This window comes from Furipterus horrens, unplaced genomic scaffold (assembly GCF_987537825.1).
Source record: "Furipterus horrens unplaced genomic scaffold, mFurHor1.1.pri manual_scaffold_7, whole genome shotgun sequence".
Taxonomy (NCBI): Eukaryota; Metazoa; Chordata; class Mammalia; order Chiroptera; family Furipteridae; genus Furipterus; species Furipterus horrens.
In genome coordinates, this window is record NW_028327177.1 from 11,823,151 (window position 1) to 11,850,548 (window position 27,398).

Sequence of the window (27,398 nt, forward strand, 5' to 3'; positions counted from 1 at the left end):
CTCATTTATCGAGGAGGAAATAAAGGTCTAGAGAGGTGAAATCCACTTCCAGGATCGCACAAACAGAGCCCACATCACACTATCCCACATCAAAGGTGGGATTTGAATTTCAGGCCTCCCTCAGAAAATGTGATCGATGCAATATTTCACCTCCGGTTTTAAATTCTGCTAACCTTTTCCCTATTCTCTTTTTGGGGGGTTATGGCTGGAACTGATAGAAATGCTGGGATGTGTAATTAGCTTTTAAATTCATCCCCAGTAAGGGAACATTTTACTTTGGTTTTATAGGCCATGAATTACAAGAGGGGCAAAAAACAAATGTGTCTTTCTCTAGTAAAGAAACCCAGTTTTACTAAAAGTTCTCATTGTTTGAACTATTAGCACAGGAACAGTTAAAGACAACCGAGGAATAACCCGCAGTCATGCATTACATAAATATTCATGGAACTTTATAGCTGAGGTTAAGTGTCTCTATGCGGCCCCACAGCAGAAGGAGCGGTCTACATCCACAATTTCCGCTCTACCACTAGATCAGTTTCGTCCACATGATATGTAAGAGTACATAAGTTACAGAATATAATTCATATTTTAAAGTGTAATTTAGCATTTAGAAACTACCGTAAAACTAAAAATCAAGAAGCAAGAATCTGATTAAGTAGGATGAAATTATGTTCTAAAATTTAAGCCAGTTCCTTAAGAGTTGAATCACTCAAGGCAGGGTTCAAAGGCTGAATAAAGCCTTGAAGGTTTGCAGGGGAAAATTGATAAGTGGGTCTCCCGGAGCGGTGTGAAGTCTTTTGGCCAAGGTAATGCTTGCCAGAGGTGTAACCGCCCTGTCGGGGGTGGGCTAGCATTGGGGGGAGGGGGGGGAGGGGGAGAGGGGCGGGGGAGGGGGATGGGGAGGCGGGGACGGAAACAGGTAGTACTTTGGAGGTCTGCCCCCGAGGACTGGTTTGGCCGACTACCTGATATTGCAATAAAGTACTTGACCTCTAATCACATCCCCCCCAACACCACACCCTGCGAGCGATGTGTTGAAAATCACCGCTCCCAGTTGACTCGCCTTTTCTGTTTTGACTTGGTCATTATTGTCCAAGATAGGTGATAAGGAGCAATAATCCAGTTTTCAAGGCCTAATCGAGTTCGAAAGAGGTCCATAGCTCAGAGGGACCTTGGAAAGAAAAGATAGTTACCCTGTAATAATCTCAGCGGAATCACCAAAGGCCACAGTAGTTATGTGTAAACTCCCTCTCATTTTTTTCTAAACAGTGCCACCTACTGTCCATTTTAAGTCATCAGGAGGGCTGTGGGAGAGGACCGAAGAGAAATAAAGGGGAAAAAAAAAGTAATAGAAAAAACTAGCGCTTTTCAGCCTTTGGGCAATGGAAGAAAGATGAGGAAAAACCATCTCGAAGCAAAAATAAGTATTTTGACTCGTCATAGAAGGTTCGCAAGAAGCAAAAGCCACTTAAGCCATTCCTTAAGAAATGTCTTTTTAAAGCGCGCTATTTTCGAGTCCTCCAGAGGATTAATTTAATTTTATTATATTTTATTTATAATGCACGCCATGAGCGTATTTTTACTTTTGGGGTCCAGGTTAAGAAAAAAAAATTATTTTTCCGATTTTCCCGCCCACCGATAGCGGAAACGTCTGTGTAAGGGGGACTTGGGCACTTGACATCAGCTCAGAAACTTCTGAGTTGGAGGGAAGAAAGGGTTAACAAGTGGTGATGGACCAGTGGCGGACTCAGCCGGCTTTCGGAGACCCCCGGGAGTGTACACACACACACACACACACACACACACACACACACACACACCTTCCAGCTCATTCTCCCCAGGGCGGTTACTTAGCCTAAGGGCACCATTTGGCCTTAAAGCAAATTACTTCAACACTACCGGGAATTGATCGCAAAGAGGGAATCCTGTACTTAGGACAGGAATCAGGGATGCCTACAAAGCGTGGCCTCCCGGCTCCACCTCTGGAGAAAGGAGGGACTCAGGTGGTGGCCGGAATGGGTGCCCTGCCTCTCTGCACACGTTAGCAATCAAGTTAATTGAATTCATTGGAGTTTAGAACCGGCCTGGAGCTCAGAGAGGGCTTTGAATGGCCAATTTCTCTCTCCCCCTCCCCGCCTCCCGCCCGCCCGCGCTCCCAGTTCCCTCCCCTCCGGGTTCCCCAGTCCGCACCTCCCTTCTCCACTCCCCTCACCCCCCACTCCCTCCTCCGCCCTATTAAAACACCCACCAACTAGTTAAGACCCCCTTAAGTTGGAGGAGGCAGAAAGGCAACAACTGCGAGGAAGGAGAAGTCAAGACGTCTGGAAAGAATTACCCAGTCCTGGCTTCCAGCAGCCCATTGAACCAGGGACTTGAATCAGCCCCAGCCAAAGACTTTCTCCTGATTCTGCGCTTCTTCCAGGGTTCTGCTGAGTCTTCACCGGGCTTTTTTTTTTGATAGAAAAAAGTGAAGAGACTTCCCGATATCAGGGGAGAAGGACTGGAGCAAAAGAAATAAAGATAAAAATAAATTAATTTATTTTTAAAGTACTAATTTTTCTTTTAAGAATCAGGAGACTTAAGTGCAACGGACATACCAGAGAATAGTGGTGAAATTTACTTTTAAAGTGGAGGAAAATCAGACCTTTAGACTCCCCAATCCTTTTTTAAATGTTGTTTTTAAATTTTTTATTTTTTTTGGCCGGTCGTCTCAAATTCATCTGATTTCTTATTACCTCAATTTTGGAAACTGCCCGCCACCGGCCCTCCGGGACCACACATACAGGCTGAGGACAACTTTATGACCAAGAGCTGAACAAGGTACGTTATATTGGCGCGATTTGGTGAAGGATGAGGGTCCTCAAATAGGCCAGGGAGAGGGAAGAAATTATCCATGTAAGTGTTACAAAAAATCTTTATAGTCAGTTCTTGACAGCGAAGTTTGAGGTCTGCATATTTCCAACAGACTAAAAATCAGTGGCTATTTCAGATCACTGTCAGGTTTAGCAACATCTTTTTCCCTCCCTGCGGCGCTTCCCAGAAATCCGCTGCCTTGCTGGGATACACAGGTAACCTCTGCCCGGGAACGACTACCGTCCGGAGATGTACTTTTCCATTCCGCATCTTCTAGAGCCGCAGCGGGGCTCCCGAGTTAGGAAACAAGAATTTCCACTGTGCAAGGAAAATGTGTTCCGCACAGCCTTCTTCTTCCCCCTTCCTATCCTTTTTCTTCTCTTTCCCACACTCGATGCGGGGAGGAAAACCCTGGAACAGCCCATAGTGTTTTGCTTCCAAGTGGGAACTTGCTTCTTATTTGTAATGCAAAGGGTTAAAGCGTTCAAGGCTCCTTGAGGGGACCCCAAAGAAGGAGGGTCCTTCCCCCACCTCTTCTCAGCTACCGGCCACGCTCGGCCACTCCCCCCTCTCTCCCCAGCCTCTCTTCCCTTGCACTCCCTGTACCCCATTAAGCGTTAGGCTGGGTCTGCCCGAGTCCAGCCCAGCCCCGGAAGCCTTACTCGGGCCCGGGGTCCCTGACGCTAGCGCTGGCTGTCCCAGACCCCGGCAGAGGAGGGCGCGCATCCCTCCTCTGCGCTCCGGGCCCGCCCGCCGACTGCCCCGGGGCAGGGCTTGCGCGGGGACCGCGCGCGGCTCGCCGGCAGCTGCAGCGTCCCGGGAGCCAATTCCGACGTGGCACCGAGCACGCTGGAACTTCTTTCCACAGCTGCAGCGGGGGGAAAGGCCGGGTGGGGGACTTGGGGGCGCGGTCCCCAGCACCCAGCGCGGGGGTGCAGGAGGGAGGGGGCCAGCGTGAGCCGGGGGTGAAGGTGGGACGAGAGCCAGCAGCTGGGTTGGGACGGATAATCAACACCTTGAGCGGAATTCGTCACGCTGGTTCCCGCCCTTCGTGAGCCAGGGCTCCGAAATGGGTCCCTGTGAACAGGAGGGCGGGTCTGAAAGGAGGGTCTGTGTGCGGGCGAGAACTGGGAGGCGAGGGAGGCTTTTTCCTCCAGCCAAGGAAACGCAGCCGAGGGGAAACGGCGCTGAAAGGATAATTAAGGCTGGAAAGAGGAGCTGGGAGCGGAGAGGCGGTGCCTGGGGAGGAGGCTTTACAAGACCCGGCTCCTATTACACAGTCTTAGGTGCCAGCTTCCCCCTTGCCTCTCCTTCCATCCCCCAAAAGCCCGCGCTCAACACTGGGACTCCCCCGCCCCGCGCGCCTCCCGGGCGAGCGAGCTGCTAGAGCCGCGTTCCCTGGAGGCGTGTGTAAGGAACCCTGACTGCTCCTTCCTGCCCTGCTCTCCACCCTTGGGGACCGCTGCTTCGGTGTCTACCTAACAGCTGCCCAGAAACGCTGCACTCTGCCAACCCACGTGGCTGGCCTGGGATTGCCTTTGACGTCACGCCCCGGGAGGGGGAGGTGTGATGCAATAGGTCGGGAAGTCCTGATTGGCCAGGAAGGGCTTCCCCAAACTCCAAGTCTGAGTATATATGTAGGCTCACAGCTCCGTGTTAAAGCAAAGGGAGTTGGTAGCTAGGTTTTGCTGACAAGTGAGAAGGTTGATAAGCAGAACAACTTCTGTCCCCATTGTAGATTTCAGGGTTTTCTTTTTCCTCCTGCGGATTCTTATTGCAGTGAAGGCAGAAGATAATGTATATTTAGAGATATTAAACGAAATTATGATTTTTTGTGATTCTAAAGTTTTTATTCAAGTGTGTGCAAGTTGACACAGTCATTATATTAGTTTTCACTGCATTTTTCAAAAAGGCAAAATAAGATTGATTACTCATACAACTGAAGTAGTTTTAATACCCATCATAACCCATCAAAGATTTTTCTAGTATTTTGGCTATTCTTTTACATTTTCAATAACAGTTTAGCTCTTATTTAAAGTACCAGTTTTAGTATGTATACTATGTAGTGTATGCATTTGCAAATTTGAAACAATTTTAAGATTCCAAGTAGAATTTCTGGATTATAGGATTGCAATTAGGAGAGTATCACTCATTCCTTTTTTTTAAATTTTAATTTATATATTACCCAAGTTGAATGAATAGAAAAATGCTTTATAGATATATTGAGAAACATTTATTGTCTGAATTGCTTGTGTTGCACCTAGAACTAACTCCTTACTTTACCAGAGGTACACAGCTTATAGAAATTCAAGGTCTTGACTAATATAAAACTTGAATGTCATTCTCCATGAAGCAAAGATATTTAGTCAGTTATCTTCCTGGAAAACAGGTATTGTGCAATAAATGAATAAGAAACTTATTATAAAGTAAGTCAGACTGTGTAATTATATTTGTTACGTCTATAGAATGGCCCCACTATATTGAATTTCATGAATACTTTTTCACACATGGTTTCCTTACCATCTAAGATTTCTTTCAAAACAATTTTTTTCTTGAATTTTTAAACACACTTGTCATTGTATCAGTTGTTTTCTATTATTGGCAATATTGGGAAAGTCCTTATCTCTGGATCAATGTCAAGACCCCCCTTTGGCAAAGTTACATTTACAGTTATATTTCTTTAAAAAATCATTACCTGAGGATATGTTTATTGATTTTTGGAGAGAGAGGAAAGCAGAAAGAGAAATATTGACGTGAGAGAGAAACATCTATCCATTGCCTGTGTTATGCGCCCCGACCCCACAACCTAGGTGTGTGCCCTGACCAGGAATCAAATCCGAAGCCTTCTGGTGTACAGGACAATGCTCCAACCAGCTGAGCCACCTGGCCAGGGCCACCGTTACATTTTAAAAATAAGACTAATTAGTCTGTTACAAAATTAGCTTCTTGATTTTTTGCATAATGTGCATAAACCCCATTGTCCCATTCTGGGTTCTCTTTTTTTTTTTTTTTTTATCCATGCATGCCCAGGCAGTGTTCCACTAAGAGGCTGCAAGGACAGAGCCAGTGGCAGCTGGTATAACAGCTGAATGGGGGGACAGGTCCCTGTAGATAACCACTTCCATCACCCCACCTTGGTTTTAATCCTTTCCTGTCTAGCAGCAGTTTGCATAGAATAACTATCATCTCATTGCATATACCTAAATTATTCAAGTGTAGTTTGAATGTCATTTATGTGGATGTCATATATACTGCCTTGCCCACAATCTAGAAAATATTGATATGAGTCAAAATAAATATGTTGAGGCCATACTGTTAAATATTTTATTTAAATTAAAAAACATTTACAAATAACTGCCTCGTAGAGGCATGCAACTATACTGTACATTGAAGTGAATAAGATGCAGTCCACATTTTAATGGGATTCATTGTATAAAAAGTCTTTAAATAACCATAGTGTAAGGCAAAACGAGCTGACCCATGAGAAATGTAAAATAACAGCTACTGTTGATCACATGTCTAATTCATCTGAAGCACTGAGTTGGCACTTCACTATATTATATCTAACCCCCTGCTCTGCCCTCCCCCCCAAGGAAACTTTATACATAAAGGAGCCTTGCCCAGAAAGATGAACTTGCTCCAAGTCATAGTGCTAGTAAAGAGTGGATGAAATTTAATTCAAGAATATTATGCAAATATTATGCCCTTCAAGTGGACATGCTGCAGGTGGATCAGTCAAGTTTTATTGGGCTTACATATCGGATTGAGTGAGATCCGGAAACGATTTAATGAAGAAACCTGGCAATTGTGGTACCTGTGGCTACATACGGTTTTGATCTATAAAAATAGTGCCCAGGAGCCCATGGGGAAACATAGAACTAAGATTCCATGTCAAGTCTTCTTGTAATGTTCCCCTTTCCCTCACTGAACTTCAGGATGAAGTTCAGGAACCCACAGGGCAGTTGGGAGAATTGGCATCCTATGAGCAGTTGATCTATATTGACGGTGCTAGTGAAGGGAAATCTAAAACTTAAAACTGGGATGCAGACACAGCTGTGGGAGACAAGGCCCTTGAAAGGCTTATTGCCTAACCCTTCGAGCACAGCTCCAGGGCCTCTGCTGGGATAACTGCAGGCTGGAGAGAAAAAGGCTGCCGTCAAAGCCCTTAGTAGGGGAACCAGAGTGCACCCTTTCCATAGGTCAAGCTTAGTTGCTTCATTTTATCTTAACTGGGCTTTCTGATTTCTGGACTTTTAAATCTGTACTGACTGATTTGGGTGGGATTTACTTGGAAGGATGACTGTGTAACATCATGGGTTTTCTTGATCTGTTAAAAGTAAGCAATCAAACATACCTTAGACTTTAGTCTCTGACTTATACTACATTAATCATCCCTACATTAATTATTTCTGCCTCTCACACCCAAATTCAAACCTTTATATGTACGGACAACTTAGCATTTAACTGAAAGGTATAGAGTTCTAAAAGATAAGATTTTTCCCCCTAAATTTTACCTAGTACTTAAAATTGAGTATGGATAAATTAAAAAATGCATGATTTTACTTATTTTATTTTTCTGTTAGAAAAGAAGTTGTTGCTTAAGTTTTAAGCAACTTGTTTTGTACATATGCATGATAGATACTTGTACTAAACTAATTTAAATAACTGGTTACAGTTTTTTTCTAACAATAATAAAATAGTAAAACCATGCGTTTTTTAAATTCATTCATGCTCAATTTTAGGCTCTTCAAAACAAATTGCTTAATAGGTTGTCTTGAAAGATCATGCTGAACTATTAAGAAAAACTTACCAAAATGATAACATGAAAAAGACAAATGTCCTAATGTTCTGATAAGATAGTGAAGGAGAGATGAGAAATGTCTTTTTGGAAAACTGTTGGGGGAAATTTATGTCTGAGGGTGCATTCTTCCTTACAGTTGGTCATCTAGTTATATCATAGAGGCTAGTTAGCTGTCCCAAGGAAACACTCACGGGAGAGTTGTTAAATTAATCTCATGTCATACTGAAAAGAGGATTCAACAAATTAAGATTTAATTATCATTAGGCTTCTATTATTTGGGACTTTGGGCAATAGAAACAAATAAAAAAGATAATTTAGGTTTTCTGTATTGCAACCTAACAAAGCAAACTTTAGTTTCCTCATTTCCCAGAAACTTAGGCAATCAGTTCTGTCCAGAACAGTAAACTACTCTCATCGCTCACATTTATAAGCATATTTTATTAAAAGATGAAATAAGGTGTAGCGGTCAAGAGCATAGTCTCCAGGGTCAAATAACCCCCGTTGTAAATATCAGTTCCACCCTTAAGCAGTTGTGTATTTTCCTGAGCCTTAGTTTTCTAATCCGTGAAACGGGCTACATAGTACCTCCCAGGTTTGCTGTGAAGGTTAAATGAAATGTATTATTAAAGTGCTTAGCAAGGTGCCTTGTATGTAGAAAGTGATCAATCAATATTATTGTTATTTCAGAATATAGATGCAGAGACAATTTCCTAATCATCATAATAGGATATTGTGGTATTTTAAAAATTCTATTTATTTAAGCTAAAAATAACATCAAAAACAGTCCATCCATTTCTCCTACCCCCAACCCTTCCATCCAACCACCAGTCTGTTCTCTGTATCTATGAGCTTGATTTTTACTTATTTATTTATTTGATTCCATATATAAGAGGTCACATAGTCGCTGTCCTTCCCTGTCTGACTCATTACACTCAGTACAGTGCCCTCGAGGTCCATGCATGCTGTCACGAGATGGCAAGATTCCATTCTTTTTTTATGGCTGAATTATACACACACACACACACACACACACACACACACACACACAACAATCTTCATCCATTCATCCATTGGTGGTCACTTAGGTTATTTACATATCCTGGCTGTTGTACGTAATGCTGCAATGAACATGAGTGTGCATATGTCTTTATAACGTTATTACTTGTCTTTTCTAACTTTGTTTCCCAAAGGTATCCTAGAACTAGTGTGGTACCCCCCTTTCCCAATCATTATCTTTAGGTAGTGGGCAAGAAATTATGGAACCATTTTCTAGCAAGAAAAAGCTGCTGGAGGAGAGGTAGCTTTAATGGCTCGGCATGTATCCGCTGCCACAAGACTGGGGAGGGACCTGTGCTCTGTCAGTCTGCACTGGCTGCCTGAGTCCAAATAGACTTACTCAGGATTCAGAATGCATTACTAAGTACCTATTATGTGCCAGGAAAACACAGTGGATTGAGACACATGTCCATATAGCCATGGAGTGTACATAGTGTGATTGTCTCAGGGAAGAGACAGTGATGGAGTTGGAGAGGGCAGCTAGGACCTCTTGGAAGAGATATCTTGGTCTAAAGTTTACAGCCTTGTCCAGATGCTGACTCGATTAATTTGAATTCATTTCAGTTTTTCCCAGATCCACAACGGAAGGGAAAGCTACGACAACTAATTTTTCCCCACTGCACTAGGGCAGTGAGAGCAGCTGTTATCCTCATGCAATGTTTGCCCTCTGGTTAATTGAGAGAGGTCACGGAGCAGGAAAGGGCTCTGATGCCCAATGACCTATAGAGTTCCACTTGGGGTGGATCCTACTTTGAGCAAGTTACTTAAATACTCAGTCTTGGTTTCCTCATCATATGTATGTTATTTGTAACACAAGATTAACTATATATTTACCACTTATGATGTTATTAAGATTAAATGGAATCATGCCATTCAACAAAACAAACTTAATCCACTGCCTAGAACCTAATATATGATGAATAAATGTTAGCTGACATAACAGTGATGCCAATATGATATTGATGACTGAATTTACATCCATCCACTTAACACATGTTTACTGAATAGCAGTCATAAGCCAGGTTGGTATTCAGTACATATTTATTAAAATATATAACCCAGGTTTATGTTCTTGGGTATATTAGTGAGACCAAAATTTTTGGCTTTGTGGAGCTTATATCATGGTGCATCAGGCTATTCTCAAACATTTGGTTTGGCTTAGAATTCTGAAAGAATAGTACTTACTAAGTTTTTCAGTCCAATAACAACTTACAAATTAATGAATAGGCTAAACTGATTCTAGGCAAAAAAAAAAAAAAAATCCAAGTTTTATATTTTAAGTATTTATGGAAGGTAGATTTCTAAATCACCCTTCTATTTAGCAGTAAGCTCTTATGATCTGGGGTGAAACTAACCAGATTTTCCAATTTAACTATAAAGCCATATGTCTGACAAGGAGAGTTTGCTTATGAAACAGAGTATTTGAATTGGGGATTGTCTCAGAAAGTCTCACACATATGGTGCCCATATCTGTGAAATCACCCAGGGGAAATTATAAAGAAACACATCCTGTGTGTCACTCCCTGAGCTCAACCTATTCCCTCAGTAAAGCTGGCTCTGCCATGTGCCTTTTGCCCTTTGGCCTGGATTGAGATCCTGCATGTGTCCTACGAGGCAACAATGTGGTACCTTGAAGAAATACAAAAGGATCAATTCTAGCCACATTGCTGCAAATTACCAGCAACTCTTCCCAGGCTTCAAAAGGACATTCTGTAGACTCCTATGATGTCAGACGGCGCTCCCACTTCAGCCGTGGCCAGCAGATGCTTTGCGAACACTCTGTCCACGTGTGCTGATAAAAGCAAGGAAAATGTGAATAATGGAAAAAGAATAGCAGGCAGTTCTTCTGCTGGCTATGGTGATTTTAAACACAAGTGAAACACACACTTCAGCTTCTCCCTGGCAGAGGGTTTGAGTCCCCTTGAAATGTTTCACTCTTGTGAGAATGACTCACGTCTTGGAAACGGACAGGTTCCAAGTCTGGTGCTCCCAGCACCTTCAGGCATTGGCTAATGCACCCTTTGGGAGGTTTAAGCATCCCAACAGCTGTTTTAATTAGCAAGGGATGCTGTGCTCTCTTGCCTTTTGCATTTCACTGTTCCCAGCAGCTTGAACTTACCGTTTGTGGTGTGATCACCTCCACCAGGCTCACATGTTACTTATTAATGGTGTCCTATATAAGTGCTAGAAGCAGAACACATGTTTGTTTGTTTTAGCTTCCCTGTTAGCCAAATACTTTAAAAAATACTTAAAAAAAAAACTTACCAACACTGTGATTTTGCTCCGTAGTGTAGCCTGCTGCAGCATCATCAACAAGTTAGTATCATCTGTGTTTAACAAAGGAAAATAATGTCCACAGGCTGGAATCCTGGTCTCTAAGCTACGTTGCACAACCTAGGTTATATTCTTAGGGTGAACTAAACCCAAAATTCAGAATGAGTAAACAAAAGAAACAAAATCTCAAATTATTTCTTGGTGTCATGAGATTTCAAGGCAGGTATTCCTGATTGGTGGCCAGCTCCTTCCATTTGGCAGCTCAGGGACCAAGCTCCTTCTATATTTGGGCTCTGCATTCCCTAGGGCCTTGTTGATAGAGCAGCATCAGCCTATGGAAGGAAAAGTGATTGCAGGAGGCCCACTCTCTCTTCTAAAAGTCCCTATTGGAAGTGAAACACCTCCACTTCCCAAAGGCTCCAACACCATGGCCAGCCACATCGCAGTCTGTGCTCCAGAGGAGAGGAAATAGAAATGGTGAGCAGCCACGCTGAAGTATCCCGAAAGTATAATGCAGATCCACTTAGGACCACCTCAGTGCATGCCCACAGGCATTGGAATGTGACCGGTGCCCCTTGGAGCTGAGAGTGATGTGGTGGCCACACAACTAGTAACAACCAAGATAGTAATACAAGATAATTAAATGCTGTGTGGACATTCAATTTCTAAGTCTTAATGTGGAATAGGAAAATATGGTTAGCATATCCAACAAGAGATTTTGCAGAGATAATCACTTTGCCTAAGTTTCCATTTAAAATAAATTTACTTTCAAAAACTGGTTGAATTAAACAAAAAAGATTAAGCAGTAATTATGTAAATATAACAAAAACCCTGAAGTGGTGTGAATAATTGAAGATTGGGGGGACACCGTTCTCGTTATAGTTCATTCTTGGGAGAGGAGGAAAATCAGCTTTAGGGGAAAAAAACGGGTACTGTGATTTATAATAAGAAATATGCAGTTGATCTTGAACAACGGGGTTAGGGGTATCTCTCATGCAGTCAAAAACTCCAGTGTAACTTAAATCGGCCCTCCACCTTTAAGAAGTCCCAATCTCAGAGAGAAAACCCACATATAAGTGAACCCACACAGTTCAAACCACTGTTGCTCAAGGATCAACAATGTACCTGGCACTCAGCTCCTAAGATCTTTGGACTTTCCTAAGCGGAGCGCTATGGAGGTGTCTCTTGTTATGTTAATGAGATGATGTTTGGAAAGCTAAGGATGGGGCTGGTTGCCAGTGGAGCCAACCCTGTGATTAGAAGATTGGAACGGGCACTTCCACCCCTAGACCTCCGGGGAGAGGGGAGGGTTTGGAGATTGAGTTCAGTCGCCAATGGCCAATAATTTAACCGGTCATGCCTATATAATGAAGCTTTCATAAAAACAGAAACGAGAGTGTTTGGGGTTCTTCTGGGTTGGTGATTTGGGGAGAGTAGCAAACTCTGAGGGCAAGGAAGCTCCGCATCCTTTCCCCAGACATTGCTCTGTGCATCTCTTTCATCTGGCTGTTCTTGAGTTACATCCTTTTATAATAAACTGATAATGTGATGGGTCAGTGGGTTTCCCGAGTTCTGTGAGCTGCTGCAGCAAATTAATCAGATGGAAGGAGGGGACCTTGGGAACCTCTGATTAACAGCAGTACAGTAACAACCTGAGCTTGGGGCTGGGGTCTGAAGGTGGAGGGACTGTCTTGAGGAATTGAACCCTAAATCTGGAATCTGACACCACGTAAGAGCTAAAATGTGTTTCAGGTCTAATGTGTTACAGCTTTTAAGAGAATCAGAAACTTAGCTGTTGAAATTAAGCATGATTCTGCTTCTTTAATTTATGATTCATTTCTACAGGCATTTATTGTGTGTTGTTACTGTGTTTGGCCAGGTTCCTGACCCCCGTTCGGTGTATGTGTTGATGGGTGGAAGAGCCATCTGAACAAAAGAATGTAGTGCAGTGTCACAGGGGCTTTGAAACATGTCTGTGTCAACAGAGCTTTTGGAAATAACTGAGTCTAAAGTCTGTCATTTATTTTAACAATTAAAAAAACTGAGGCCCAGAGAGGTAGTGACCACTAAAAGTTACACAACCATTTGGTGGAAGAGCTAGTACTACACAATCCGGGTAGGTACCCTCATGTCCCACCTCAGCTGGCAGTGAACTGAGGGATTTGCACTAGAGATGAGCTGAAATGACACATGAGCAATGGAGCAAATACCTTCCGGATTTTTCACTGGTCGGTATTGGATAAGGAGAGAACATAGTGTAGGAAGCAAGATGACCTTGCTTGCCAGGGAATTTAGGTTCCATACCTTGTTATGCCCGCCTCTGTAGGGTGCAACCTTAGAAAAACGATCTAGCACACTAAAAATAATGCTTCCATGTTTGTGTTTAACACATTATGGTTTTCAGTGGTGCGATGCGTCATCACGTCATCAGATTCTTGAAACAGCCCTTTGAGATGTCATAGAAGGACATCCTTATACTCCCATTCTGCAGGTGATCAAACTGAGATGCAGGGAGTCACCCAGCTAGTTAGTGAGAAACTCAGTGTTAGAACTCCTGAATGCTCCTAGTCCAACGCTCAACCGTGTATATAACAGGTGCAGGACAAGAGTCATTAACCAAGAGTATCTTTGATTCCATTACAGATGCATTGTGAGAGGTTTCTATGTATCCTGAGGATCATTGGAACCACGCTTTTTGGAGTCTCCCTCCTCCTTGGAATCACCGCTGCTTATATCGTTGGCTACCAGTTTATCCAAACAGATAATTACTACTTCTCTTTTGGACTGTATGGTGCCTTTTTAGCATCACACCTCATCATCCAAAGCCTGTTTGCCTTTTTGGAGCATCGAAAAATGAAAAAATCCCTAGAAACCCCCATTAAATTGAACAAAACTGTTGCTCTTTGCATCGCTGCGTATCAGGAAGACCCAGACTACTTACGGAAATGTTTGCAGTCTGTGAAAAGGCTCACCTACCCTGGGATTAAAGTCGTCATGGTCATAGATGGGAACTCGGAAGATGACCTTTACATGATGGACATCTTCAGCGAGGTCATGGGCAGGGACAAATCAGCCACTTATATCTGGAAGAACAACTTTCATGAGAAGGGTCCCGGGGAGACGGAAGAGTCACATAAAGAAAGCTCCCAACATGTCACCCAGTTGGTCTTGTCCAACAAAAGTATTTGCATCATGCAAAAATGGGGTGGAAAAAGAGAAGTCATGTATACGGCCTTCAGAGCCCTGGGACGAAGTGTGGATTATGTGCAGGTAGGTTTCCGAATCCCTGCCAGGGCAAACATACATTCAAATAAAGCAGCTTTTGTATCTCCAGTCATCTGCTTATAGCCCATCCTTGTCGCTTCTGAACACAGTGCCCCTTTCAGTTCATTGGAAAACAGCATGACTGTTAAAAGCACATTTTGAAAGAGAGGGAAAAAAATCTTGTAAAACTGTTAAGACTATCTATGAAAATGCTTAACTTGTGCAATGCTGTTGGTTGGAAACCAAGATTATTTTGAACAGGAGACCCTTCCTTCTTTTCTCTCCCCTTTCCTTCGCTGCCCTTTGGTTCTGCCAAGTCAAATCCAACGTCATTTCCCACACTCTTAAAATCCCCAGCCTTGTAAGAAAATAGTGTCTGCTGAGTGGAGGGTCTTGGGGAAAAAATTCTGCAGGCCCCAAAGAAGGCTGTAAAACGGTTTTCACAGAGACCCGGCAAGTTGAAGGTGATGAGGACAAATTTGAAAAAAGGGTAAGCAATTCAAAACAGAGAGAGAGAGAGAGAGAGAGAGAGAGAAATATGAAAAAGGGAGAAAAAATTAAAACCTTTCCAGAGCAAAACCAAAGTAATGTTTATTTCACTCCCCGAATAGCATTACCTCACTCACTGCAACTTGACCTTTGAAAGCATTTGTGATGGTGTTTGCTTGCATGAAAATTAGACGGGCTGGGTCTCGTTAATTTCCTGACTGCTCACTCTTGGGTTCCTTTTCTCCTAGTTCTTATGGAAGCTTTTTTTTTGTTTTTAGGATGTTAGTAAGGTCCCTGTGCAGGTTTTAGGTGTAATTTTCTGTGGATTCTTTAGTTAGTTTTTGGCCATGATGATATCAGGAAGGGGAGACATGTCTCCCAGGTTTAAGAAATCTACTAGGACCGTCTCCCTTTTCACTTAAAAGTACAGCCCTAGGTTTCAGAAGACCTATCCTTATGCTTTGTGTCCTTTATCGCCACAAAGTCATGCCTAGTGGGTCACTCTGTATAATAGGATTGGCAGAGACACTGGCTTTAGCCTCAGCTGACTGAAGTTCTAATCCCTGTATTGCTGGATGACCCGAGTAGAGCCATTGCCAATGAGCCTCAGTTGTCTGGACAGAATAAACTGATTTCCCAAGGTAATGATTTCAAAACATAAGTAGGATGTACAAAAGTTACAAAGGTATCAGAAGTTGTTAATTACGGTGCTGTTAATACTACATAACCATGTAGTCCTTACTTAAAATTTATAGTGCGTATCAGTTGCTACGACTGTTAATTTTGCTTCATATCTGGAGTTTTGAGGCATTTCTTCAGTTGATACCAGTCTGCATATGGATCTCTTTTAGGGAGTTAATAGTTTCACCCTTAAGTTTGTCCTAATTTCTAGAACTTAGACAACTGAGGTGGTTTCAGCTAACTCAGGACAATTTTTTTTTTTTATACCTATTTACATACTGAAACTTTAGGCCCAGAAGAGGAATAAAATGACCCATTTAAAGGAAAGGATGATTGGGGAGCTTGCATAGGATTTGAAAAATGATGCTCTGGGCCTAACATGAGAAAACATCTGTTGATATTTTTGCTTTTAATTGTAGTTCAAACAATTGCTGTGTGTGTCATTTCTAATCAAGACATGATTGTGTGGGTTTTCTTCTTCTTTTTTAAACCTGCTCCTCCCAAATCCCGTTTTCCCATCATTATTGTTTTGAATTTTGTTTGTATCCTTGACAACCTGACACTGAGCCTGTCCAGGAAAAAATAATACAAAATATAAAATCTTGGAGTAGGCTTGCTGCTAGAACCCTAATCAGGCTGGAGGACTTTATCCTTCCTTTCAGGCTGAGGCCTCTAGAGAGACTGACTGAGCAGCAGCCGGTAACTGGGCTCTGCATCTTCCTGGGATTATTGGTCCATTCCAAGAGCTAAAAACGAAGGTTAGGTAGCAGAAGAAAAAAAACCTGTGTCATTCTGAAACCAGGTAATTCCATTCTGCCATCCCTCATCAAATCCCCAATACTTAATCATGTCAGTAAGGTTCAAACTAATATACTGTCACCTAACACGTTGACCCAGGGCCGGAGAGTGGCAGAGGAGAAGCCACAGAAAGACAAAGGGTGGGGGAGATGGAGGAAGCTGGCTGCTAAGCATGACAAGTGACAGAACTTGGAGTTCAGGTTGATTAGGGAACGAAGGAAGCAAGGAACCTTCAGGTGCTAATGCATGAAAGAAAATGGGGGCTGGGGAAGAAATTGACCCATCTGTTCACATACTCTGTTAACCTGGCTGGAGACCACTGCTTAACTGTGCAGAGCAATGGCCGAATGGTTGGTTTCCAGCTGCAGCCGGGCCTTTGTCCCTGGGCAGCACTCTTCACTTGCTCTTGAATAGATAGATGTCTTTCTTAGTGCTCTCATAAACTATTATTTTATACCTTCATCACTCTCCCAGCTCCCTATCCAAATGCCTCCCTGCTTAACTACTAACAGATGACCTTGTCTCCTGCAGAAGAGAAAAGCAGAAGGTTCTGAATGCCATCAAGAGCTCCTTGACTCTCTCCTGCTTACAGGTCCCAGAGTGCCCCACTTCACGTCCTGTCTCCAGGTTAACCTCTCTACTTATACTCCTGGACTCTCCGGGTCAGTCCGCTCTCGCTGGTCTCCTCCAGAACAGGCTTTAATATCAGTTACCACCTCTCCTTCTGTCTTTTAGTTTTTAACTCTACTTCTCTCTCTGACTGCTGTCTCAGCCTGATAGCCATTCACGTAATTAACACCGACATGGAACATGGAGGAAAGCCTTATTTAATCTAGGAGAAAAAGCCAGTGTGTTAGCAAATTCTAATGCTAATGGCTGCTTTCAGAGGTGGAGAAAAGCAGAAGACCATGAAGTGAGAAAAGAAGACTAAGCAAATGAGAAAGAGAATAAGGAAGATTTTTCTTGATTTTTGAATCAGAGCATTTTCTGGGGAAACGTTGTTTTTTCAAAGTAGGACAGATTCTGATCTGTGTATGGTTTAAGGTAGGGCAAAAGTCTTGTTTTACCTTTTCAAAATAGTATTTATATTAGCTCTTTATTTACCAAAGTAACACATGCTTATGGTAGTGTTTTTAAAATATATAGAAAAGCACAACGGGCAAAATTAAAAACATTCATGACCCATATATTATCATATTTAATTCTTTCCAGTGTATACTTTTCAATTTTTCTCATTTTCAAAACAATTTTGGGATTACATTATGTTTTTATTTTAGTACTTAATATCGAAAGACTAGATATCTTTTGATATCTAGATTATATAATTGCTTTATTCATTCTTACCTCTTAATCACCAGACATGGATAAGTGGCCACTAGTCTATGTAACAAAGGAAAAAAATAATATCCTCTGATGCATTAGGAATTTCGCAGGTAGAAAATATACAGTAAGTATGAACATTTTATTTGCTAAAGGGAAGAATATAGGAGGCAGTTTTATTAATTTGATTTGGTGTAGCATGCTAGGTATCCAAGATCCTTTGAGCAGGAGAAAAGACTAAATCGCTCATAATGAAAGTTGGTTCTCATTATTCATGGATCCTGTATTTGTAAATTATGCTACTCACTAAAATATACTTGCAAGTACTTTTGTCGGTGGTGCAGATAGACTCTTAAGAAGCTACACCATCGTCTCTCGAGGCTCTGTAGCTTCAGCTTCACTGGAGAGGACACTCCAGCGTCATCGCAAGATGTCGATTCAACACGGGAGGAGACAGATACCGTGTCACTCCCGAGTCGGACTGCACAGCCATTCTCGGCGGTGCAGATAGACTCTTAAGAAGCTACACCATCGTCTCTCGAGACGGACGGCTGCCGACGACGATGGGACGACGGACTTTTGTCGTCATTTTCAGACCATGCAGAGTGGCAAGAAAGTGATTCATTCTGAGGGCATGTTCCCAGCTAAGGTGAAATAAAGACCATGCTTTGCCTTCTTGTTTTAGGTTTTATACCATAAACAAGTAACTTCCTCATAGTCTATTTAGTGTCACATTTTTCCCATTCTTGTGCTTTTTGCTTTGGTGAGGTAGGTATTTAAAATGACTTCAAGCGTAGTGCTTAAGGGCTTCCTAGTGTTCTTAAGAGCAAGAAGGCTGTGATTTTTCTGTATAGAGAAAATATGTTTGGTAGGTGAGCTTTGTTAAAACATGAGTTGTGTAGTGCTGTTTCCCATGAATTCCATGTTAATGGCTCATAGTGTATTTAAACACAAATAAAACAAGATTAGATATTGATCAGTAGACACAAATGTGACCAGAATCTCGGAGGAACCTAACCTTATATTTCTGCTAGAAGCAATTTTTTGGTATTTGCTAATTCAGCGTTCAAGGAGACTGTAGAGCATCAACTACCGTGAGTAATGAGAAGCTATTGTATACGGAAATTGATTGATTTCTGTTCTGTATAGGAAGCCTAAACAACCAAAATATTCTGAGGGCCAGTGTGGAGAATGTTCTGCGTCTCTTTGTAGCCTTCATTTTAGAGGATAAGATGAAATAGCACCCTGAGGTAGAAGTGGGGAAATGTGAATTCTAGACCCAACTTGCTGTGGGCCTCCGCTGGTAGCACAGAAGCTCTCTGGGATCATGTCCAGCTCTGGACCCTCACGCAGTACCGTTTAATTTCTCCTGATATTTTAATTTCTTCCTAGCAACATACCTAGGCTTTGCAAAATTTTAATCAAAGCAAAACAAAAAGGGGGGAGTATCTGAATTTTCTTTTAATTTATCAGTCACTATTATGATTCTCAATGTAATTGACCCTTTTCACCCAAAGTGGGTTCTTGAATGTGAACAATTATGAGCCACCATTTTGGGATTGCCTGATTCCCTTCTTTAGAATGAGAATTCCAACCATTTGGACTAAGGGTGGCTTAGGTTAAGTCTTAAGAGTTGACACCATTTGGTTTCTCACTTTTCCAGCCAGCTTGTCACTCTTCTTTGTACCTGCTTTTTAACGTTCACTCACGTTGAAAGCCTCACTGAAAAGGAGGTGAGAATAACCAAGTGACTCCTTTTTTTAACCTAAATATTTTGAAGACAGTCTAGGTTGACCAAAGTTAAGAATTATTTTGCAACAATTTGGATTATTCATTCTACCATGTGTCCAGGGTCCGCCCTTTGGTACATGATGAAATTTCACAAGTCATTCCTGAAGAGTACATTCCGGGCTCTAGGCCAATCACAATCCCCTGAAGCTGCTCTCTACTTTTGCTGTTTCTTTTCCCTACTAAACAACCCCATCTAAGGACTCTTCCATTTACTGATTAAGAATTCAACTTGTTTTAATTTATATTTGTTGGGTATTGGACTAGACATTGGTTTTGTTGTTGTTGTTTACAGCGATAATAAGGAGGGACCCCTTCTCTCATCGGACTAGTGTCTCTTTAGTTTGCGCCTCTGGCGTCGGTTTATCCCTTTTTAGTATGTATCTTCCTTTTATTGAACATTTACTATGAGCTAGCCATTAAATGCTTTACATATATTATTTAATTAACTTAACCATTACAACAAACTTATGAGGTAGATATGATTATATTTTTCATCTGAGACATGGAGACTTAGGAAGGCGAAGTAAGGAGTCAGGTCAAAAGCTAGTTCAAGTTTATGTAACTGGTAAATGGTGGACTGGGACTTAGAGCTGTTTGATTCCAACATTTGCATGGTGTTTTCCTTTCAGTAGTGTGTTTGCTCTGCTGTTGTACTATTAGGAAGGAGTTCAGGGAGATTGGTACCATCTTGTCTGCTAGTAAACAACTACTTGTGAATTTTCTGGTTTATTTATTTTTTGCTAGAGAAAACTGGGTGGGGGGGGCAGGAGATGGGTAAGGGGAGCTTTCCATTTACTTTATGGGAAGCTGGGTAGCAGGGATCATGACCAAGAGTAAATTCCACACACTAGCAAAAATTTGTCTCTCGGTCAAGGTTAAGGTGATGGGTCAAGGTTAAAAAAGGGTTGAAGCTTACCAGCAGGCAAAGGGTGAGGGCAATAGCAACAGATGGGGTCTTTTCTGATTTATTTTCAACCTGTTTCCTCATCAAAGGCAGCCAGAGGCAATTAAGATTTCCTCTTGCTGTGTGGGTCTCAATTCCCTTTGAAGTGGTATGGGGCAGGGAGAGGGGGGAATCTGTCAGTCATTCTGGGGGAAAAAAAGCACATTGAAAAAAGCAAAACATGAAGACTAGGCATTTTAGACCTGGGTCTTAGAATTTGAAAAGCATGTGGTAGCATAAGCAAGATTTCTAGAGGAGATTTTATTTAAATTACAGCAAGGTAGATTAAGGATTTACAGTCTAATAACATATGTAATGGACTGTAGACTCCTAATCTATAACTAATTCTATAGATCCAAACCCACAAGATTCTCAATATGTAATCAATTCCCATGTTCCTTTTAGAGATTCTCAGTACTGAACCATTTGTTTGTGGTAGGGAGCCTCATGACTTTCTAGGTATCAGTTTACTTAGGTAGTATAAAAATTTAAAGATCATTACTTAATACTAAATGGCATACATCTCTACAGTCCTTTGTAATTTTATAGGCTGTCTCACCTGGTATCACAATAATGGTAAATGGCTTGTTCATGGTCATAGAAGTAAGATACAGGCCTCAAGACTTAACTGAGGCTTCTTGATTCTGAGGGTATTAGTTCTTAAAATAAGCATGTTGGCTAAACAAAAACTAACTTATTAATGTTTTACACTTCGTATACAGGTAGTTATTTATAACATGGAGATGGAGGCAACCTTTAAAAAACTGCTAGAATTAAAATTGGGGCTTAGAACATATTTAATCTTAACTTATTATTCTTTCATTTTTTATTTTAGGAAAGAGAACCCTCCCGCTGCAACCAATTATTTTAGTCCCAAGGCAAACTTTGCTTGTAAAGGCCTGGTAGTAAATATTAGGCTTGGTAGGCCATGTGGTCTCCCTTGCAACTGTTCAGTTTTGCTGTTTTTTGTGTGAAAGCAGCCATAGATAATATAAATGAAGGGGCCTGCCTGGGCTCCAGTAACATTTTATTTATGGACATGTAAATTTGACTTTCATGTAATTTCAATGTGTTACAATTTTTTTTTTGGAATTTTCAACTATTTAAAAATGTCAAAACCATTTTTAGCCCACAGACCCTATCAAAACAGGTGGCAGGCTGGACTTGGCATATGGACCTTAGTTTGCTACCCCCCTGTTCTAGATAGGAAAGGGGAGAGTTTGACTCTTGGCTAGGACAGTAAAGAAAGAAGAAAGATGGCCTCATACTGTATTTATTTGTTTTTTAGCGAGGGGCGAAGGGAGGGAGAAAAACATCAGTTGCCGCTTGTGCATTCCCAGTCAGAGACCAGGCCCACAAACCAGGCATGTGCCCTGACTGAGAATCGAACCAGTGACCTTTTGGTTTGCAGGATGACACCCAATCCACTGAGCTACACCATTCAGGACATCTCATGCACTTGAGCTGATGATTTTGTGGTTAGAAATGAGGTGGCTAGTTCCTCTCGAGACTGTCTGTTTGCCTTGAGATTGTCTACTCATTCTAGTCAAAATTCGGTGACTTTTCTCTGCTTCTGTATCTCCTGGTGAGAAATCTTATGACTAGTGATCATGTGGTTGAGCCACATTACACAGATGCATTCAGTGTGGACAGAAGGACATTTTGATTTGTGTTCTAATAGATTCTGGTGTTTTCTGCATGTGAGGGTAAGCGTGTGTCCTCCCCCCACAGCTTCTAGCCTAGAGCTAAACGGCCAACCAACATTAATGAAATTATGTACTGGTTTTTAATTACTGAGGAGACAGCTGAAAATCCTACTATACTCTTTCCACACTAAAAATATAAATACTGTTAGGTCCATGAACATCCATGCTCTTACAGGCTGTCCTAGATGGTGGCTTTCTAGCTGGCACTCGATCACCCAATAACATCCAGAAAGTGAACTTCTTAAAGCTACTATAACAAACCCCTGTCCCAGGCATTTTTGAGAGCTTTCCCTTCCAACTCAGTTAAACTCACCACACAGTCTCTGAGAACTCCTGGCACTTGGCTCTTGGAAACTGGCGGGCGGGGATTTAAATATGCAAAACCTCAGAAGTTAGATTCAAGTTCAGTCCTTTCAAAGGGGCAGCGGCCTTGGCCTGCTTCTGCTCACAAGCAGGCGGAGTCACTTGAACATTAATTCTAGATGGCCCCCTTCCTGTTGTTTTTAGTCTTATTTTAGCTTTCTGGTTTTACCTTTCCCAGCTTGAGTCAATAGAGGGGGGTGTGGCCCTGAACTCTGAGGATGCTGGATTCTAAAGGTGGACTGGATTTCTGCCTCCTTTCTCCATCCTCCCTACAGGCCGGCCCTCCTTGCAGCCACATTCAAACCAGTGATAGACAAGGCTTCCTGGAGGAGGAACTTCGCCTCAGGGGAATTTGTTTAGGCTTCTGAGGCTTGGGATGGTTGGGGACAAATCCAAGTGTTAGTCAAATCCTGTTTTCTGCAGTGCAAAATGAATGCCTAGGTGCTGACTAAATTTTGTTCCCCTGACAGTAAGTGAGATCATGCTGGGCTGACTGACTGACTGACTGACTGACTGAATGAATGAACCGATGGCTTTTATTAGGAAATGGGTTCTTCTAAATAAGTTAAATAAATAAAAGTTTCAGACATTAACTCCCAAATTGCTATACTTAGTTAATCCAATGAGGTGATAAGTTCACTTTTTATAACTGGATTTCCCCCATATGCTCCCATAATGCATTTAAATTGTTGTTTTCACCAACATTCTTTCTTAATATTATGTTCAGAAAAAAAGATGTTAGTAAAATTGACACTTTAAAAATGTTGAGATTCCTTAGATAAGTTTTCTAAGATTTTTGTTGTTATTTGACAGTCCCTATTATTTTTAATGAGTAATTTGGAGAACTGTAAAGATAGTTATATTTGCTATGACTAAATTAATCTTGATTAAACTAATGGAATATACCCAGACCTGATGGCAAAATAATGGGAGTTGCAGATGACACCCTGGTCTCTGCTGATCATGTCATGGATGGGGATGTGAGACTGGTTCCTTTCGTCACATGGCCACTCTGGTCACTTGACATCTACTAAGACCTTGCATTCCCCAGAAAAGAATATAGTGTCTTAGTATCAACCAGGAATAGAGAGGTGGCAGTATTTTGCCTCCTTCTGATTTTCTTTGATCATGTGCTCCAGCCACAGGTATAACCCATCTGTGGGAAAAGGTAGTGGCCTTTCCCAGGTGTCCCACTTCTTCCTCTCTTAAGAGAGAAGTGACTGAATATGATTGAGTGTGGACAGAGTAAGAAGTAGCCCAACTCCTTCCTCCTTTCCCCTGGGAGTGGGCTATTTACAAGGAACATGCGCTGAATCTGCAGGAGGGGGCTGGCTCCCCTTCCGTACTGTCTGCTATAATAGATAATGCTGTCTTATACTAGAGAACATAATTATGAAGCCTGCTTCTCTACACATAGAAGGCCTAGTCTCTGTATTGGTTCTATGGCTATATAGGTGATATTTTGGTTTCTTAGCTCCCTTATACTTTTTATTTTCCAACTGGCTGCAAAAAAAGGATTATTTAGGACCCTGTCCACTTGGGCCTCCCATGGGAATGTCTGTCTACAGCCATAGACTAGCCATAGTCGTTTGTTTTCAGAATTGTTTTGTTTTTTGTTTTTGACCCATATGAGGATTATTTGTAAGAACAATTAGCATTTCTAAAATGGCTTCAGATAATTTACATTTGCTTTTTTATACAATGGGCTAGGGTGCTACTTAATACTATAGAATATGAAGGCAGTCTGAATGTCCTGCTAGTTCCCTTTCTGGTGCAATATCAGGGTCTAGGCCCTGCTCATGGACTTGTTGCTTCAGAATTATACAATCACCTGTAGGATTTTCTGTCTCATTCATCATATTAGGATGGGGGAGGAATAACTTTAAGTGTGCCTCCCTTTTATAACACTGTCATGGATGTTCCTATTGTCGTTCATGCCTGAGGGACAAGTTGCCTAAATGCCTTATTTAAGACAATTGAGAAAGAAAAAGATCTAGAATAACCAACAAAAGAAAAATAACTAGAATAGCCAATCCAAGATATTTTGCAAGTCCTGGAAAACTGGGATGTCACCTGGGATATGAGATTTTCATCACCCAAATTGGGACTGTCCATGGCAAATTAGGATAGGCTGGTCACCCTGTAAGACATGTAGCAGTATATCACATCAGGTGTTCTAATCCAGCAACGTCATTAATTTAAATATTGAACTTGGTGGAAAACAAGCTCTTCATATGGGCCATGATAAAACAGACTGTCATTCCTGTGGCATTGAATCACTTATTGAGGCCTTGTGACAAGAAGGCTGACGACATATATATACTCAATTTTGGCTGCATGGATCACAGTTAAAGTTTTTCCTTTAACTCACTTTCTTCTTTACAGGTCTGTGATTCAGACACCATGCTTGACCCAGCCTCATCTGTGGAGATGGTAAAAGTTTTAGAAGAAGACCCCATGGTTGGCGGTGTTGGGGGAGATGTCCAGGTGTGTATGGCTTTACTTTGGCCTGAGTCACTTTGGTAGCACCATTCACTACACACCAAACTCTGTTCCAGGCATTACACATTAGAATGTGCTTTGGACCCAGTGTACTGCCTCTTTTTTTCTAATTGAAAAAAAATTAGAATTGCTTTGATTAATCCTGGGATATAATCCATATCTGCAGTGGCTGGTAAGTTATGTTCTTGAGCCATAACTTAATGTTCTGGTAAAATCTGTTGTTGGCGTTCACTTGGTTGCAAATGAACTAAAGTATAACAGGAGATAGATGTTCTATCATACGTCTTTAAAAGCTGACCAATATGAGGTTGATCAAAAAAATCCAAATTAGAAAACAAAGAAGGAAAAAGAGAAACAGCAATTCAAATTTATATTAGAGAGAAAGGCAAAGGAGCAATTAATTAATAAATGGGGTTTCCAGTTATTATTTATGTGAAGAAAAAAATGAGTTCTTGGCAAGTGTGAGATTAGATTTTAGCAAAATGTGAAAGGCACATGAAATTTTACTTTAAAGTTTAGGTATTGTGTTCCTGTATAACTGTTTTGTATATTCCTGGTGCTAGTGAAGGCAGAGAAAATGCACTACAATGGACAAAAACTAACCTGGTGGTAAAAGGAAGCATGCAAAATCCAGAGGAACGCAGAACAAAATTGAGACAGGGGAGAATTTAGAAATGTTGCCAAGAAAAAGCTGATAATTTTGAATAGCTTTTACACAGAGCATTATTTCGGGATTCAAGTTTTGGAGGGAAGCCAAAGCAAATCCTTTTATCACTGGCATTGCAAAATAGTAGGAAAGAGAAGGAAAATTTATAGCCAACGATCGGATGAGTTGGAAATTAACCAGAACAGGAGGCAATAGGACTTTAAAAACCTTCAAATCCTAGACGGCAGGAAAGAGTATCTGGAAGAAGAATTTAGGGACTGAGAACAAAAACCTACAAACAAAAATATCTCAATATTACAATGTAACGAGAACAAGAACAAAAAGCACAGAGGATAGAGAGTGATGATATAGAAAAGAAAAAACCTATTCATTATCAAAAAGATCCTACATATGCACACAACTTCTCAAGTTAACCTAGTTATACAGAATCAGAACTAAAAAATAGTCATTTCCAAAAAGGAAGGAGGCCAAAATCGGAAGACAAAATAATGATCCTTGCTCTGTCTACTAATCTCAGGATGGTATGGATTTTGTTGGTATTTTAAACTAAGGCTTACCTTCTATTCTTTTCCTTTTTGCAGATTTTAAACAAGTATGATTCCTGGATCTCCTTCCTCAGCAGTGTGAGATACTGGATGGCTTTTAACATAGAAAGGGCCTGTCAGTCTTATTTCGGGTGTGTCCAGTGCATTAGTGGACCTCTGGGAATGTACAGAAACTCGCTGCTGCACGAATTCGTGGAAGACTGGTACAATCAGGAATTTATGGGCAGCCAATGCAGTTTTGGTGATGACCGGCATCTAACGAACCGAGTGCTGAGTCTGGGCTATGCAACAAAATACACAGCTCGATCCAAGTGCCTTACGGAAACACCTGTCGAGTATCTCAGGTGGTTAAACCAGCAGACCCGTTGGAGCAAGTCGTACTTCCGAGAGTGGCTGTACAATGCCATGTGGTTTCATAAACATCACTTGTGGATGACCTACGAAGCAGTTATCACTGGATTCTTCCCTTTCTTTCTTATTGCCACAGTAATCCAGCTCTTCTACCGGGGTAAAATTTGGAACATCCTCCTCTTCTTGTTAACTGTCCAGTTAGTAGGTCTCATAAAATCATCTTTCGCCAGCTGCCTTAGAGGAAATATAGTCATGGTCTTCATGTCCCTCTACTCAGTGTTGTACATGTCAAGTTTACTTCCCGCCAAGATGTTTGCAATTGCTACGATAAACAAAGCTGGGTGGGGCACATCTGGAAGGAAAACGATTGTTGTTAATTTCATAGGACTCATTCCAGTCTCCGTTTGGTTTACAATCCTCCTGGGTGGTGTGATTTTCACCATTTACAAGGAATCTAAAAAGCCATTCTCAGAATCCAAACAGACGGTTCTCATTGTTGGAACGTTGCTCTATGTATGCTATTGGGTTATGCTTTTGACTCTGTATGTGGTTCTTATCAATAAATGTGGCAGGCGGAAGAAGGGGCAACAGTATGACATGGTGCTGGATGTATGATCTTAACGTTGTGGGATGTTTGCAACCACGCATGCAGACAGGAATCCTTAGTTCCTCTGGGGACTACAGTATTGTGGCACCAGAGAGTGCCACCACAGGAGACATATCACTGCTGCTGGGACTTGAACAAAGACATTTCTATGGGTTTATTTTTGATTCTGCCAAAGTAAAATGATACATCATCGAGAAACTCAGATCTAACCTGTTATTTCTATGAAAATGGGAAGACTTCTTTGTTTATGCACTTTTTCCTTACTGTGCATCTGCCTAACAGTGTTTTGCCCTATATACCTCACTAGCCATGCTTTATGTGGGTTATCGTGGAAGAAAAAGATTTTGGAAACTCAAGGAAAAGTTCTTACAACATATACAACCTAAC

The 27,398-nt window shown here is 41.6% G+C and overlaps 1 protein-coding gene across 1 annotated transcript; it reads left to right on the forward strand.

Annotated features, from left to right (window-relative positions):
- The first annotated feature begins 2,285 nt into the window (after nucleotides 1-2,285).
- HAS2 (hyaluronan synthase 2) lies at nucleotides 2,286-27,398 on the forward strand. The gene is made up of 4 exons (XM_090282740.1): nucleotides 2,286-2,820; nucleotides 13,628-14,254; nucleotides 24,725-24,826; nucleotides 26,090-27,398. Exons 2-4 carry the CDS (start codon nucleotides 13,628-13,630, stop codon nucleotides 27,017-27,019), a joined length of 1,659 nt encoding a protein of 552 aa, XP_090138866.1. The 5' UTR covers nucleotides 2,286-2,820; the 3' UTR covers nucleotides 27,020-27,398.